Genomic DNA, 16,412 nt, shown 5'->3' with positions numbered 1-16,412 from the left:
AGGTTCAAGCAAATATGCCTCTCGATTTTCAACTGCCCTACCCAGGAACTAGAATTATTATTGACTGCACAGAAATATTTACAGAAAGACCCTCATCTCTAGTGCTTGCATCAAAGACTTATTCAAACTACAAAACTCACAACACCTGAAAAGGTTTGGTAGGGATAGCCCCACACGGTGCAATCACGTGTGTCTTCCTTGTACTCGGGATGCATGAGTGATGTGGAGATCACAAAGCTGTCAGGGCTTATAGATTTGTTAGAACCAGGGGACCAAATCATGGCAGATAAAGGTTTTGTTTTACATTAAGTTTTAGAAGGTACTGGTGTTTCCATTGCAACACCACACTTTCGGTGTAGTGATGGGCAGTTCACAGCTTCCCAGGTGGAAACCAATCAAAAAATTGCAAGCCTGAGGATACATGTGTAAAGATACATTAAGAGGGTGAAAGAATACAAAGTTATTACAGTCTGTGGTGCCTTTGACAATTTCTGGGTCAATAAATCAGTTGTGGACAGTAGCAAATGTACTGACTTTGTTCAAATGACCACTAATTAAACAAAAGAAATAGCATTTTGTGACATGGAAGTATCATGTAGAACTTGTGAATGAAAACAAAGATACTGAGACATTATGAAAGTACCACATAAGGTTCATTTTATTGACATTTCAGTAGTTTATTTTTAGACCTTAAAATCATGCCACATTTCATTGGCATCTTGTCATGCAAATACCTTTTAGATGTGTGAATCTTGTTCATTTTATTAACATTTCAGTAATATACAAGTTTTTTTAAAACACCTTTAGTAACATCGTGTAATATTTCAATGACATCTTGAATTTCATGCAAATACCTTTGGTAAGATGTGTGTATATATATATATATATATATATATATACACACACAATTACTCAAAGGGTTCATGTGAAAATAATACACAATTCTATAATGCATCTATGGGTGACTGTTCCAGCCTATATACATATATAGTAAGCAAAACCAGCTACGCTGAATTTAAAATTGACAATTTATGTAAGTAGATTTTAAAAGCAGTGCAACAAAGTCCACATTGGCAACTGACTTGCAGCCATTTTGCTTGGAGTTGTCAGAATGATTTAATAATGTAAAGGCATAGAAAATTCATTTTAATATATCTTGCAAAACATTCATATGCATATATACAAACAGGAGAACATACTAATTGAGGTAGAATCTATAACAGAAGAGATCAAGCTTGTCCTTGACAGCTTGCCAAAATTCCCTGTCAAACAGAATAGTCTCAACATGAAAGTCATTTTCCAACCACACACAAAAATCACACCATTCCAGTCCTGTAACTGCCAACTGCATTTGAACTTGGTAGTAGTAGTTGTGGTTTGTCTTCAATTTCAAGGCATCATTAGAGACCGCAAGGTACTTAAGAGATAGTAAAGTGTCTGCAACTGGACATTTAATCTCCAACAAACCATTGGGGGGGGGTCCTGTTGGGGTTGTAGACTTTACGATCAGGAGTTGCAGCAAGCCAATGACAAAATGGGCTCACAATTATGCCACTTGGGTACAGATTGACATTGTCATTCATTCTCTAGAAGAAAAAAGTTATTTTTTTTATATAAAAACAAACCAAAATCATAAATCGCAATAATTTAAAAGGTGGTTTTGTTTCTTATTCAAATAAAATGTTCCTACACACTGGGGTGTCATTTATGCAATACAAATTATTTTCCTTGATTTCTTAAGCAGGTTTTACAAATTTTTGTTGTTGAAATTTCTTTTAAAAAGGATACAAATCGGATAATTTTCTTTTCTTCTTTTCTTTACAGCATACTCATTTTGTATTCCAAAAGCAATCCTAATTTAGGAAAATAGACAGCCCTGGAAAGTTTATTTGAAGAAATATGATATGGCCAAACTGTATCATAGACAGCATTTATGCAAGATCTGAATTTCAATAATATTTTAAGTGTTGAAATATTAAAAATATCTGTGCATGTTGAATATAATTTTAATAATTTATAATATAAATATGAATGAAAATGACAGGTTTACCTCAACAACATGTGGTGACTCGTTCTTCTTTTGTGATCTAAAACACCGTCCCTTGACAAGGCATTCATTTCCATCTCTATAAACTGAAAATAAAAGAGAAACTCAGTTTAATAAACAGATTAACATAATATCCCATACATAAAATGACAAAATGTTATATTGTTTAGACACGATTATTCCCTATTATGTTTACTTGATCTAATGTGTGCAGTTACATACTGGGTGTTAAAATTCATCCATCTACCAACACCACAAAACTAATAATAATTATAATCAATGAACAATGAAGAAGTTCACATAAATAAGGGACCAATTTGTGTGTTTGGGGGCAGGGTGCTCTTTGATAATATATATATATATATATATATATATATATATATGAATGGATATAAAACAGCTTTGAACAAATAATCCTGCTGTTTTGTGGGTAAATATAAAAATGTCAGGTTTTGTACTTTTGATACATATTAAAATGCAAGGTATGTACCCAAAACTATTTAAAGCGCACCACAAAGTCTCTACTGGTGAGGAAGGGGGCGTGGTTGGTTAAAAGGGCAGTTTGTGTCACTATGCACATTTTGTAAATGTTTTATTTTGACCGCGTGTTTTGACCACAGTACTGACTGACAGCTGTACATTTAAATCAGACCTACTCAGAAAAAAAATTATGCTTTAAATAGTTTCATTTCTATATCGTTAACTTGTGTTTTGTGTGCAGTAGAGAAAAAGTACACTCAAGATAGGACGTAAATCAACTTACCTTTAAGAGAATGGACATATCCCTCACTGTAATACTTGAATACTTTTGTCATCTGTTCATTCCCTGAACTGCTGGAGACACCCGTGATGAAATTCTCAACGAATGTAAAAGAAATATCTGGCAAACAGCTCAGATCGTTACTCGATGTACAGTAAGACGCCATATTTTTTTCTCAGTCTGCCTACCGTAGCCTCGTTTTCGCGATACATTAATATTCATGAGGATCTCATTAAGAATGGTCTATATGTAAGAAACAATGCAAAGTGGTTTTGTTTTGGTGAGCCATAAAAGTAAGCTCAGTTGAAAATGTCAGCTTTTATATCAGGTTAATGTCACAAAAAGTTTCCGCCAAGTTTTTCTTATATAGTAATTTAAAGAACTTGTTGAGCAGAAGACAAGTATTATAGCCTCCTGACTGAGCTTTCCTTGTTTTAGTGGCACCACCACAAACAGAACTGATTTTTTCATTCATTTGATTTTTCAAAAGATATTCTTTTGTGATATTGTCAGAGCACTTTATACCATGTCATGACATTATCCACCCTCACAAAGAGGCTGAGATAACCTCAATGAGGTAACTTCATTTAGACAGCCACACTGAGACTGAGACAACCTCAATGATGTAACATCATTTAGACAACATAATGAGACTGACATAACCAAATTGAGGTAGCTATATGGAGACAAGTGCACTGGAATAATTACAATGGAGTAACTGCTAAGACAGCCACTATGTGATTAAGAAAACACACTGAGGTAACTGCACTGAAACTACCAAATTAACCACACAGACTGAATCATAAGAAGAGAAAAAAGAAATAAAACAAGGTGTTGCATATACATTAATTTTGTCTTGCATATATATATATATATATATACAGGGATGGTCCTGGCTTTTAAAAAGCTGTCGCCAAAAAAATCGCCAACCTCAATATTTGGTCGCCAATTTTCAAAAAGTGTCACCAGATCAAGCAGTGTACATTTTTTCAAGTGTTAATTTAGTCTATTAATGTAAGAGGCAATGAAAATTACAAAAGATGGGTAGTTAATACTCTAATTACAACAAGCATTAACAAAATGTTACACAGTGTTACATGAAGATTCGTCGCGATTTTAGGGCTGCCCAGTTGTTGAATGCAGTTTCAAAGTCTAATTTTTCACACCTGTACATGCTGATTCTCATTAAATTCTCGAGAGATGAGATGCAGAGTTTATTTCTGATGTCAGTTTTTATGAGGTTCATCTTACTGAATCCACGTTCACAGTCTACAGTGCTGACAGGTGACACCAGTAGTCTCTCAGCAGCCCCCCTCCCCTTATGGCTAGCTTCACAAAGCTTGTAGTGAATTGCTTCCTAATTCCCAAGAATGATCACTGAATGCTGTATAAATTTTCTCGACAAGCAAAATATGATCTCCATTCCCACGAATGAAACTTACATGAGTCAACACCTGGCAATATTGGACCGTATATATAAGCATAAATTCACACCCAATTTAGGGATTCTTTCACTCCTGTATTTTGAGAAATAAATAATTGTTATTAATTATGCAAAACTGTTTTTTTGTGCTATTTCTTGTTGCGGAGTTTAAGTCTCTGCAGCCGTAACATGGATTGATGGCAAAAGGAAAAGATCAATGAGTAAAATGCTGCACTGGCGACAGATATAATTGTGACTGAGATTTTTTCCATTTGCTTTGTATTTATACGCAGTAGTCGGTACTTCAAAGGTTATCAGTTTTCTATGAAGGTTCAGCAAAACTATTATATTGGTATATGTAAAAAAAACAAAAACAACAGAAGGATTAGCCATTCAATTAATTGTATCTGTTCTATTCGCGTCTTCAGAAGTCGGTCAGTTGTAGGTATAGTTCGGTAGCATGACTGACAGTATCACAGCATACAGTACTCAGCCCAGATGTCAGCATAGCAGATTATGATGTAACAATACACTGTAAAGATGGGGTTGTCAATACGAACAAAGGATCGTTTGTGTAACAGATTGATTTCAATGCATTGCTTAGTCAAGTTTGTGGCTTCCTTTCGTTCTCCCTTTTAATGTATCCAGTCCAAATCCATGATTGTATGTACAAATTAAATAACCATAAAGTCTGTCGCCAAAAAAATCGCCAGATGGGATATTTTCGTCGCCAATAAGGAAAAAAAAATCGCAATTTGCGACATTGGCGAAGCCCAGGACGATCCCTGTATATATATATATATATATATAGCTGTTAGCTGTAAGTCTAGTGGGCAGAATTAGGCTAAGACAGTTCTAAATTTGTTTGATTAAATGGTATAATTTCGTTTAATGTATACAGTGTTTGCATTCAGAAATTTTGCTACATGTTGCTACCTTACAATTTATTACAAATATTGCATGTTAAATATGTTTGTTTGACTATTTCATTTCTTATTTTTCTTACAGGTGATGTGGTAGAGAAAATTGAAATTCCTGAAAGAAAGAAGAGGTAATTATTATTATTACACTTTTGTCTTTATGTGTGAAAATTGCATACTGGTATAATGAAATCATTATTTGGGGAAGAAAACATATGCAGTTGAAAGATATTGTTTGAATTTTAATTTGGCCAAAAACTGCAGAAAGGGTTTTAGCAATCTTGTCTAGAGAGGAATCATTGGTGCTATTTCTTCTCATTTTTGCAAACCATGCCTTTTTCACCATCTTGAAAAAAGAATTAGCTTTTTTGGTTGCATGTCTGTGTGGAAATAGACTTTTCAAAATTTAACTGCTAGATATCTTGTACATTTACTTCATCATATGTCTTCCAGCATATGTGATTTGTTTTCATTGTTGATATATCTTGTGAGATTATTTTTTTGAAAAAAGATTATCCTGGCTAGTTTCAGTTCATGTGATTGCATTATACAGATGCTTGTACATTGGTTCTCAATTTAATTTTTATGTTAGAGAAATATTTTATGTTTCTGCAGTATTTGTTTTATTTATAGGATAAGAATACAAAGCCAAATACTCTGGCCACTTTTTATCTCTTCTGGTCATAGACCACATGAGCTTATGGGATGGTCTGTTAGACATCATCTGTCCACTAGCACAAGCATGTTATTGCTCCTCCTAAACTAAGATTGCAATGAAACTTTACACACACACACACGTTCATCTCCTGGTCTAGTTGGTCCTAAATGAAAATGGTGATGCTTGGACATCCAATATGGCTGCCACAGTAACTATCTTTAAAACCTTATTATTGCAACTCCTTCTGAATGAGGTCACATAGATTTGGGGTCTTCAGTAAAAGACGTACAATGTTTAGTTGGTCCTAAATGAAAATGGTGCTGATCTAATGGACAATATGACAAAGGTCTTCTTGGAAATCTTGTTATTGCTACTCATCATGACAAAAAGTAATATTGCTATAACCTCATGAGACTTTTTATGATGCTTAGTTAGTCGTGGGTTTCAAGGGTTGTCATCACCGGGGGCGGTTGTGGGAGATAAGCACCCATTTCCCTTGGAAATCTCCCAATGGCTTGTGTCTGATAGAGCCTCTGACAACCAAATCCAGCTCCAGGCCTTCACGAGTGGCGGAACCTGTTTAAACTGACTGGAGAAGGGATGACAGGCGAGCTTCTGGCGCCTCAAAACCAGATGCTTCGGGCAGATGGGGCTCGTTAACCTTGGGTGGTCGCCCATCTAGGAGAAGGTAAACTCCGATTTCAAACCTTCATTGCCTTGCGAGTATACCCTCTCAGGGGAAAGGCTAAGGGAGTAAACCCCAACAGAAAATCCGGAGTCGGAGTCCCTAAGGCGACTTGGCATTGATTTCAGTGTCATCTCGGCAACTCCTGTGACGCAGCTGGTGCCATGACGTATCGGCTTGTCCTTTCCCTTGGATCCATCAGCTGCGCGGAGAGGGGGGATCAGCTGCGTGGGCAACAGTTGATTCTCCATATCACCTTGCCCAGGCTTGCGCCCTGGAGAGGACACTCCAGCTTCGCTCCATAGCGTTGACACAACACGGGAAGCAGCAGTTTACCGGTTATAAGTCACCGCTCGATTGGCGTAGAGCCAGACGCCAGGGGTTGCTTCTGACGGTGGGAGAGACCAACATGTTTCACTGGACAGCTACCGCCCGCCTCAAACTGGGCAGCCCCCAGCCAATAAGGTGCCATCCCGCCACAGTTCGCCTGCCTTGCTGGGTGCGTAAGGCTTAAGGTACGTGAGTACCTGACAAGTGGACTGCAACTACTGCACCAAGAAATAACAAAATAAAAATAAAAAAGAAGGCTTCAGTCCTCAAGCTAGGTACCTAGAATGTCCGGACCATGCTGACTGAGCTTTCAGATGATCTCCAGAAAATCAGTGATGTTCGTAAGTCTTCAGTCATCAACGACGAACTTGCAAGGCTCCAGGTCGACATCGCCTCACTACAGGAGACACAACTACCAGATTGTGGGTCCCTCAGAGAAAAGAACTACACATTCTTCTGGCAAGGAAAGAGTGCAGATGAAGCCAGAGAGTTTGGTGTTGGATTCACTGTCAGGAACACTCTGCTGGGAATGATTAGAACCCTGCCAACAAGGAAATGAAAGACTGATATCCCTCCGCCTCCACACCACAAACGGGCCTGTCAACCTGATCAGTGTTTACGCTTCCACACTAAGATCTGCCACAGATACCAGGGATGAGTTTTATGATGAGTTAAACTCGCTCATCGACAAAATTCCCAAGGAAGAGAACTTGATTTTGCTGGGCGACTTCAGTGCTAGGGTGGGTGCTGATCATGACTCTTGGCCCTCCTGTCTTGGCAAGTTTGGCATTGGGAAGATGAATGAGAATGGGCAGCGCCTTCTAGAGGTGTGCTCGTACCACGAACTCAGCATCACCAATTCATTCTTTCAGACAAAGCCACAGCACAAAGTGTCTTGGAGGCATCCCCGGTCTAAACACTGGCACCAGCTGGACTTGATCATTACAAGACGGTCAGCCATGAAGGGTGTGCTTCTTACCCGTACCTTCCACAGTGCTGACTGCAACACCGACCACTCGCTGGTGTGCTGCAAAATGAAGCTTCAGCCAAAGAAGATCCACCGCTCTAGGCAAGAGGGTCAACCACGCATTGATGTGAGCAAGACATCATATCCAGACAAGGCTGAGGAATTCACACATGCTCTTTCCATGACGTTTGACTCAGAACCCCCCAACGGCAGTGCCAAAGAAAGATGGGATTACATCAGAGAGACTGTATACAGCACAGCCACATGGATCTTTGGTAAGAAGCAATCAAAGAACAATGACTGGTTTGAGGCTAACTGCCACACTCATGCCAGCCATAGAACAGCGTCGCAATGCTCACCTGCAATACAAGCGATCCCCCTGTCAGAAGACACTACAGGCGTACAGGTCTACCAGAAGCAAAGTGCAGAGATTAGCACGGCAGTGTGCCAGTGAATACTGGCTTTAGCTCTGTCAGAGTATCCAGTCAGCAGCAGATATTGGAAACATCAGAGGCATGCACGATGGCATAAAGAAAGCGAAGAAACTGACAGCACCACTGAAGTCTGCCACAGGCGATACCATCCACAACAAGGGCAAGCAGATGGAGCGTTGGGTGGAATACTACTCCGAACTGTACTCCAAAGAGGACCACGTGAACAATGTGCCCTCAACGCCATTGAAAACCTCCCTCTCATGGCCGAACTGGACGAGAAACCTACTGTAGACGAACTAAAGAAGGCCTTAGAGAAACTGTCCCTAGGTAAAGCCCCAGGGAAGGATGGCATCACAGCAGAACTCATCAAGTGTGGATGTAGCGTGCTTCTCACACACCTGCATGACCTCCTCTGCCAGTGCTGGGACAAGGGGGCAGTGCCTCAGGACATGAGAGATGCTAACATCATAACCCTGTACAAGAACAAGGGCGACAGAAGCGACTGCAACAACTACAGGGGCATATCTCTTCTCAGCATCGTGGGTAAAGTTTTCGCACGCGTCATCCTGAACAGACTGCAGACGCTTGCTGACAGTTTACCCAGAGTCGCAGTGCAGGTTCCGCACAGAGAGGTCCACAATCGATATGATCTTCTCTGTCAGGCAACTGCAGGAAAAATGCAGAGAACAACACAGACCCCTCTTCCTGGCCTTTATAGACCTCACCAAGGCATTCGATCTGGTCAGCAGAGACGGACTCTTCACAATCCTGGCAAAAATTGGTTGCCCTCCAAAGCTGCTAAGCATGATCCAGTCCTTCCACGATGACATGAAAGGCACAGTGCAGTACGATGGCTCAACATCCTACCCCTTTGACATCTGCAGTGGAGTTAAACAGGGCTGTGTCCTTGCCCCCACGCTCTTCGGCATCTTCTTCACAGTCCTGCTCAAGCACGCCTTTGGGACGTCCACAGAAGGGATTTACCTGCACACACGATCAGACGGCAGACTGTTCAACCTGGCACGACTGAAGGCAAAGAGCAAAGTGCGTGAAGTAACCATCAGGGACATGCTTTTTGCAGACGATGCTGCTCTAGCCACCCACACAGAAGCTGAGCTTCAGCGTCTGATGGCCCGCTTTGCTAAAGTATGTGATGAGTTTGGGTTAACCATAAGCCTAAAGAAAACAAACGTGATGGTTCAGGACGCGGACCCCCCAAGCATCATCATCAACAACTACGAACTTGAGGTGGTGGGTCAGTTCATGTATCTTGGCTCTACCATCACCAACAACCTCTCGCTCGATGCTGAGCTCAACAAGCGGATCAGAAAGGCATCAACAACTCTCTCCAGGTTGTCGCAGAGAGTGTAGAACAACAGCATGCTGACCATGAACACTAAGATCACCGTGTACCGTGCATGCGTGCTAAGCACTCTCATGGATGCCAGTGAAACCTGGACTCTGTACACCTCACAAGAGAAAAGACTGAGTGCCTTTCACATGCGATGCCTCCGACGCATACTTGGGATCACTTGGAGCGATAGAGTAACAAACAATGAGGTGCTCAAGCGTGCCAAGATTCCCAGCATGATCACACTCCTCCGCCAACGCCACATCAGATGGCTGGGCCATGTACGTCAGATGGTTGACGGACAGATCCCCAAAGACATTCTTTATTCGGAACTTGCCACTGGCAAAAGGTCGATCGGACGGCCACATCTCCCTTCAAGGATGTCTGTAAGCATGACATGAAAGCCCTTGATATTGATGTCAACACCTGGGAAGAGCTCGCTCTAAACAGATCAGGCTGGCGACATGCTCTGATCACTAGTCTGAAAGCTGAAGAGGACAAGCAACGCTTGCTAGCTGATGAAAGACGATCACAGAGGAAGAAGAAGCAGCTTCAACCAACACCTGACACAACCTTCAAGTGCAGCAAGTGCAGCAGGGACTGCCACTCCTGCATTGGACTACTTAGCCACAGCAGACGCTGCACAACCACCAACCGGGACATCTCTCATGGGCGCAGTTCCATCGTCTCTCGAGACTAATGGATGCCAACATAACAGTTAGTCGTGAATGAAAATGGTGTGGTCTGATGTATTCAGTAGTGGCCATCTTGAAAATCTTGTTATCACTATTCCAGAATGAAAAGGAATTTTGCCATGGATTTTTCACCAGAAGACTTCTTCCAGTTCTTGATTCTAAATGAAAATGATGCTAATCAGATTTCCAATTTCATCACCACAGCAGGTATCTTGAAAATGTTGTCATTGTTTTTCCTGAATGAAATGATTACACCAGCATGGAATTTTCACTGTGTTTCTTATGATGTCTAGTTGCTTGTAATTGAAAATGGTGCCAATCTGATATGACTGACACAATGGTCATCATGAAAATCTTGTTATCACTTCTTCTCGATGGCTGGTCATATTGACATTGTGCCTTCATCTAATGACTTCTTATGATGTCAGGTTGATGCTGATTTCGGATGGCACCGATATGATATCCAGTTAGGTTATTATGGCACCCATCTTGAAATTGTTATTACTGTAACTCCTCTAAAACAGATCAGCGTGGCATTTCAAATTGATGACTTTTTAGGATGTCTTGTTGGTCCTAAATGAGAATGGCTTGAGTCTGACATCCAATATGTCCACCACCACAGCTGATTTGAAAATGTTGTTCTCACACCATTTAAGATGATGTGCACAACATGTTTTGAATTTCGATGCAGATCTTTAAGATTGAGCTTTACTGTGGGGTCACTTTTGCGTTTATTTGTGTATAAGGGGTGTTGGTATAACTGATGATAGCATATTGGATTTATTTGTGTATAAGGGGTGTTGGTATAACTGATGATAGCATATTGCATTTATTTGTGTATAAGGGGTGGTGGTATAACTATGATAGCATATTGCATTTATTTGTGTATAAGGGGTGGTGGTATAACTGATGATAGCATGTTGCATTTATTTGTTTATATGGGGTGGTGGTATAACTGATGATGGCATATTGCATTTATTTGTTTATATGAGGTGGTGGTATAACTGATGATAGTATATTGCATTTATTTGTGTATAAGGGACGGTGATAGCATATTGCAGACTTATTCATTTTATCTGTATTTTTTTCTTCTATTGTAGGGATTCATTGTCTATCTTAAAAGCTCTTGCTTCCACAGTTGGAAAGGTAAGAAAAATATCTTTGTTTTTAAAAAGGATAAATTAAAAATACTTTGGACACATTTTATAACTAAAAACCCTCATCTAGCACTACGATTGTCTGTTTGTGTGTGGATGTGCCTGTTGACAGTTTTGGTTAATGTTTTATTTTCTTCTCAATAAGTCCTTGCCGCATTCACTTCATATTTTGAATGTAAATTTGTCACATATACCATTTGTCTTATTACCACACAGTTAATAATTTTCCCCTTCTTCTTGTATCACTCCATCCCTCAGGTTGTTTCCCTGGGTCAGGACATGGGGTTAAGAATTGTATGGTTGACACATTTTGGTGAATGGTTTATCACACATTATCAAAATTCAATTCACTTTTTGCTTGTAGTACAGCATCATTACATAATCCCCCTTCACATTCCTGAGATCTGTCCAGGACTGGAATCATGGGATTAAAAATCATTTGATTAACACTTCATTGTTTTTATTTCCATAGCCAATTAGTAATTTTGCTTTATATTTGCAATATAATATCATCCCATGCTTAGTTTTTCATAACACCACACTTTCCCCTCATTGGGTTCATAGGGTTAAGAACTATATGGGGATACACTTTGGTTAAAGCTTATTTTCATTGCTTGTATTTCGATAACCCATTTACTGGTACACTTTATATGTGGAATATAATATCACATGTCCACTTCACACAACACCGCCATTGCTCCAGTGGCCTAGTGGTTAGAGTGTCTGCCTCAGATGCAGGAGGTCATGGGTTTGATCCCCAGCCAAGTCATACCAAAGACTTACAAAATGGTACTAACAGCTGCATCGCTTGGCGCTCAGCATTAAGAGGTTAGTGTTAGGACTGGTCAGCCTGGTGTCAGGATAATGCGACTGGGTGGAACACCATGCTATATGTCTGCGGCATGATGCCCCAGTGCTAGACATCACTATAAACTGTCACACTGTAGACATTGTAGTGATATGACTGAAAAATTGTTAAAGCTACCTTAAAAGTCCAAGTCACTCACACTCACACCATTATTAGCCATGGATCTGCCCCTCATTGGGGCCATGAAGTTAAAAATTTGTTTGAGGACACATACGTTTTGATCCAAGTTCTATTGCCACATATTTATCTGTAAACTAAAATTTGATTCCCATCAAATTTGGAATATAATATCATCACATGCCTTCCACCTCTCATAATCACAAATTTGGGGCCCCGAGTGGCCAAGTGGTCTAAAGCGCTATCCATTACGGATCACTGCCATCTCACCCCTGTCTGCGCTGGTTCAAGTCTCGGATTCAGCCAGTGTGGGTATGTAAGAAAGCTTGCCAGTAGCTTCTCGTGGGTCGGTGGTTCTTTCTGGGGTTGTCCCGGGTTCTTCCTCCACCATTAATACTGGCCGCCATGTATAGCCTATCGTGTGCTGAAAAATGGCATTAAACCCCACAACAACAAAATAATCACAGATTTTTATATCGACCTGAAAAAGAACAATGTATTGCTTGATCTGGGTTAGAATGATGTGATATTTCTGTTTTAAAAGCATCTGGAATGCAGAAACTAGATATTTAAAAATACAAATGCAGTTTTTTTATATTGGTCTCAAAAAGAACAAAGTTATTGCTTGCAAGGGTAAAAAAAAATGTACTATTTAGAGACTAAGCCAGGATTTTTGTATGTAAGGATTTTCAAGCATGGAAATTTAATGACAGCTTGAAGTAATAAATTTCAAATCCATTTATGAAATGCATTCATACTTTATTCAAATTTCTGTTTTTCCTATTGAGCCATCAAAAAATATGTTGCACATATTGTTTGAACTTGTTCTTCAAATAGATGTATTCCATGAATACAATTTTTTACAATAGAATGTATATCTCTTAAATTTTTTGTTTTACAGGATGACTTGGGCCCAAGCTACATGTTTGTGGATGACCCTTACCTTATTCCAAGGAATCCCCGTGAACAGGTTGTCAGCTTTTGTCTTACCTGTATGGATTAAGATTCTCTGTTAAAGTTTTTTTTTAAGTTTTTAAAATTTATATATTTACTGATAAGTTCTTACATGAGACATTCAGAACGTATTTCTGCATTTCTACTTTGCATGAAACAATGGAATATTCCTAAAATTATCTTTAAAAAATCATCAGATGTTTCACTTAGAAAAAACTCAGAAAGTACATCAAAAACTAGTATAATAGGTTAGGAAACCTTTTCATATCTGTCTTGTTGATTGTTAATCATGTTAGCTTATGATACATTTATTTCAGAAATCTAGGAATGTGTACTCTGTGCACTCGCTTATAAGTTGAGTCAAATTGCAAACAAGAAAGACCCTGACCAGCCATATCATAATGCACTTTAGGGTCTATTTATTTGTTCTACAGATTACTGTTAACAAACTGCACAGAACCAGATCTGTTGGTACATTATGTGATGGCAGATCTGGGTCTGTGTAGTTTGCAGTTGGACTTGGCTTATAATCATTTCATATTGTTTCTTTTCTAGAAAATGTTTGCCCTGTCAAAATCCTCTGGAAGAGAAGCTGCCAGATATATGATCAGCAAAGTGCCAGATTGTTTTGAGCAGGATACAGCCACACCTCACATTCCTGTAAGACAACCGTCACTAAAATATACCTCAGTGTAACACACTTTTATACATAACATTGCTTTAGTCATGGATCCCAATATATACGGATGAATTCATTTTTGAAATTTGGGGAGAAATTACTTTCAAATGATGTCAGTGTGTTTGAACCTCTTATAATGAGATTTAACATGAAACATATCCTGTCATAATAAAGTCTGTATATAAAGTTACCATCACAACCTAGTTATGCTTTTAATATAACCCTGTATTAAATAACCACACCTTTAATGTGTTACACTTACATGGTACCAGTGAATAGAGATATAAAGAAGTATTACTGTATATTCTGTTTGCTGATGCTTGACAGACTATAAAATTTATATTTCTAAAATTTTGGAAATATGACATTTATTTTTATCATTGAACTTGCACATAGCCAGCTTCCTTATACAGTTTTCAAGAAATTGTTTGAGGGTATTATGTCAGTTTTTGTATAAATCTGCAAATATTCATGCATTGAAAAGTAAGAAAGAATACCGCTGAGATCCAGCTCAGGTTCCAGACATGTGGAATTTTTTGCTTTGTCAAAGTTTGCAAGTTTCAGGCTTTAAAATGGTTGTATTTTTAATTTTGTAAACAATTTCAATTACTTTTTCCATTTTCACTTCATAAAATGTGCTTATTTTGTGAACAGGATACAGATTTCACAAAAATTATGCAGTTTGGAAGTTTCCCCATATGCGTTCATTTAGAGATATCTTAGTCCATTGAGCTTGGCTGCCACATAAGGTCAGTCTGTTATGATGAATGTTGAATAGTGGCATTATGCCTTGTCACCACATTAACTTTTTTAGCTGTATAAAAATTGAGAATAATTAGTTTTAAGAAGGACTCTGACATGAACTGTTCTATTTGGAAAACAGTTGTAATGGTTGAATTGAACAATAATAACTTAAAATTCAAATTTGAAATGTAAAAATTCCATTGTGCAAACTGAGGAGTTTCTACTCATTTAGATGATTGAACTCACACAAATATTTGTCATGCAAGTTTCATCATACTAGTTGGAGACCTGTAGTTCTCACAGATAAAAAAACAGTTGCTCTGATAAAACATTGGAAATAACCAGTTAGTAACAATACTCCATTAAATGTCACTTAGATGGGTTTTTTCAGATTTAATTAGAAACACTTCAGTTTTATTTCTGATATTTTTACATGTCACATTCCTTTATGTCTGCAAACATTTAGTGCAGAAGTGGTTATCTCCACTGTGTCTGATTAGACGTGTACAAATGAATTCTAGGGACCTTTTCGATATAGATTTGAATGCTATGGTGTGTCACAATGCAGGAAATATAATATAAAAGATACTTTATTCTTGTGTAAATTTTCTTTTTATGCCACATTGTTTGCCCTTTTCTTTATGTCAGGGTATTGAACCACTGTAAAATTAATGAGATTTGGGTGTCTCTTTTAGGTGAAAATTACTGTCAGTGCACTGTTATATGTGGGTACACCCTTTAAGTGAAAATTACTGTCTATATCTATTATTGGTGTGTACTCTTTTTATGTGAAAGTTACTGTCAATGTGCAATTATTTGTGGTGCTCCATCTAGGTGAAAATTACTGTCAGTACACTAATATCCATGGGTATACCTTTAAAGTGAAAATTACTCTCAGTGTACCATTATTTGTTGGTACTACATTTTGTCAGTGCACTATTATTTGTTGGTACTGCTTTTTGTCAGTGCACTATTAATTGTGGGTACTAATTTTGTCAGTACACTATTGTTTGTGGGTACTACATTTTGTCAATGCACTATTGTTTTTGGGTACTACATTTTGTCAATGTACTATTGCTTGTGGGTACTACATTTTGTCAATGCACTATTGCTTGTGGGTACTACATTTTGTCAGTGTACTATTGCTTGTGGGTACTACATTTTGTCAATGCACTCTGTGTTTTGTGGATTTTCCTGCTGCTATAAGCTACAAATTTAAAGACCCAGCTATGCAATGGGAGATGAGAAATGCCAAAGGTGAAGTGTGTTTATTTCATGAAATGAATATAAATATACTAATATTGATGAAATTGATTGATCATTTAATTTTGTTAATGATACTTACCATCCAGTAACTGATTTTGGCATTCCCCAGCTTCCACTACATTCCAGCCACTGGAAATGTATGGCAATGGCACTTAAAAACAGATCAGAATTTGAATTCATTAGAAAAAATTTCATCAGGCCTAGTTTGGTCAGACTAAAGCAGTTAGACTTTAATTTGTGAAAAAGAGTGTGAGACATTCCTGAAAATTGGCCTTTTGTTATCTTGTCAGTTGATTGGGGAACATGATAAACAATGCTGTTTATATGGGCTTTAAGACATCAACCCAAATAACATTG

The 16,412-nt window shown here is 38.5% G+C and overlaps 2 protein-coding genes across 4 annotated transcripts in view; one reads left to right on the top strand and one right to left on the bottom strand.

The window, feature by feature from the left end:
* The window catches only part of LOC149795151 (small ribosomal subunit protein mS39-like), a 142,528-nt gene that overhangs the window by 13,909 nt on the left and 112,207 nt on the right, over positions 1-16,412 (top strand). For both annotated transcript variants that reach the window (XM_089964876.1, XM_089964877.1), the window contains exons 3-6: positions 5,239-5,281; positions 11,371-11,416; positions 13,314-13,382; positions 13,922-14,026. In XM_089964876.1, the coding sequence (XP_089821002.1) occupies positions 5,239-5,281; positions 11,371-11,416; positions 13,314-13,382; positions 13,922-14,026 (263 nt within the window). The remainder of the gene's footprint in view (positions 1-5,238; positions 5,282-11,370; positions 11,417-13,313; positions 13,383-13,921; positions 14,027-16,412) is intronic.
* Positions 599-3,052, bottom strand: LOC149795152 (uncharacterized). 2 transcript variants are annotated; one of them, XM_089964875.1, is made up of 3 exons: positions 2,811-3,052; positions 2,051-2,126; positions 599-1,586 (listed from the first exon to the last, which is right to left on the bottom strand). In XM_089964875.1, exons 1-3 carry the CDS (start codon positions 2,971-2,973, stop codon positions 1,580-1,582), a joined length of 246 nt encoding a protein of 81 aa, XP_089821001.1. In that variant the 5' UTR covers positions 2,974-3,052; the 3' UTR covers positions 599-1,579. The 2 variants fall into 2 exon arrangements, with proteins under 2 accessions (XP_089821001.1, XP_089821000.1); XM_089964874.1 differs by having other exon boundaries at positions 924-1,586; positions 2,051-2,133.

Source organism: Sinohyriopsis cumingii, chromosome 7 (genome assembly GCF_028554795.1).
Source record: "Sinohyriopsis cumingii isolate HCF-2022 chromosome 7, ASM2855479v2, whole genome shotgun sequence".
Taxonomy (NCBI): domain Eukaryota; kingdom Metazoa; phylum Mollusca; class Bivalvia; order Unionida; family Unionidae; genus Sinohyriopsis; species Sinohyriopsis cumingii.
Note: the sequence above shows the minus strand (reverse complement) of the source record. Positions and strands in the feature narration are given on the sequence as shown.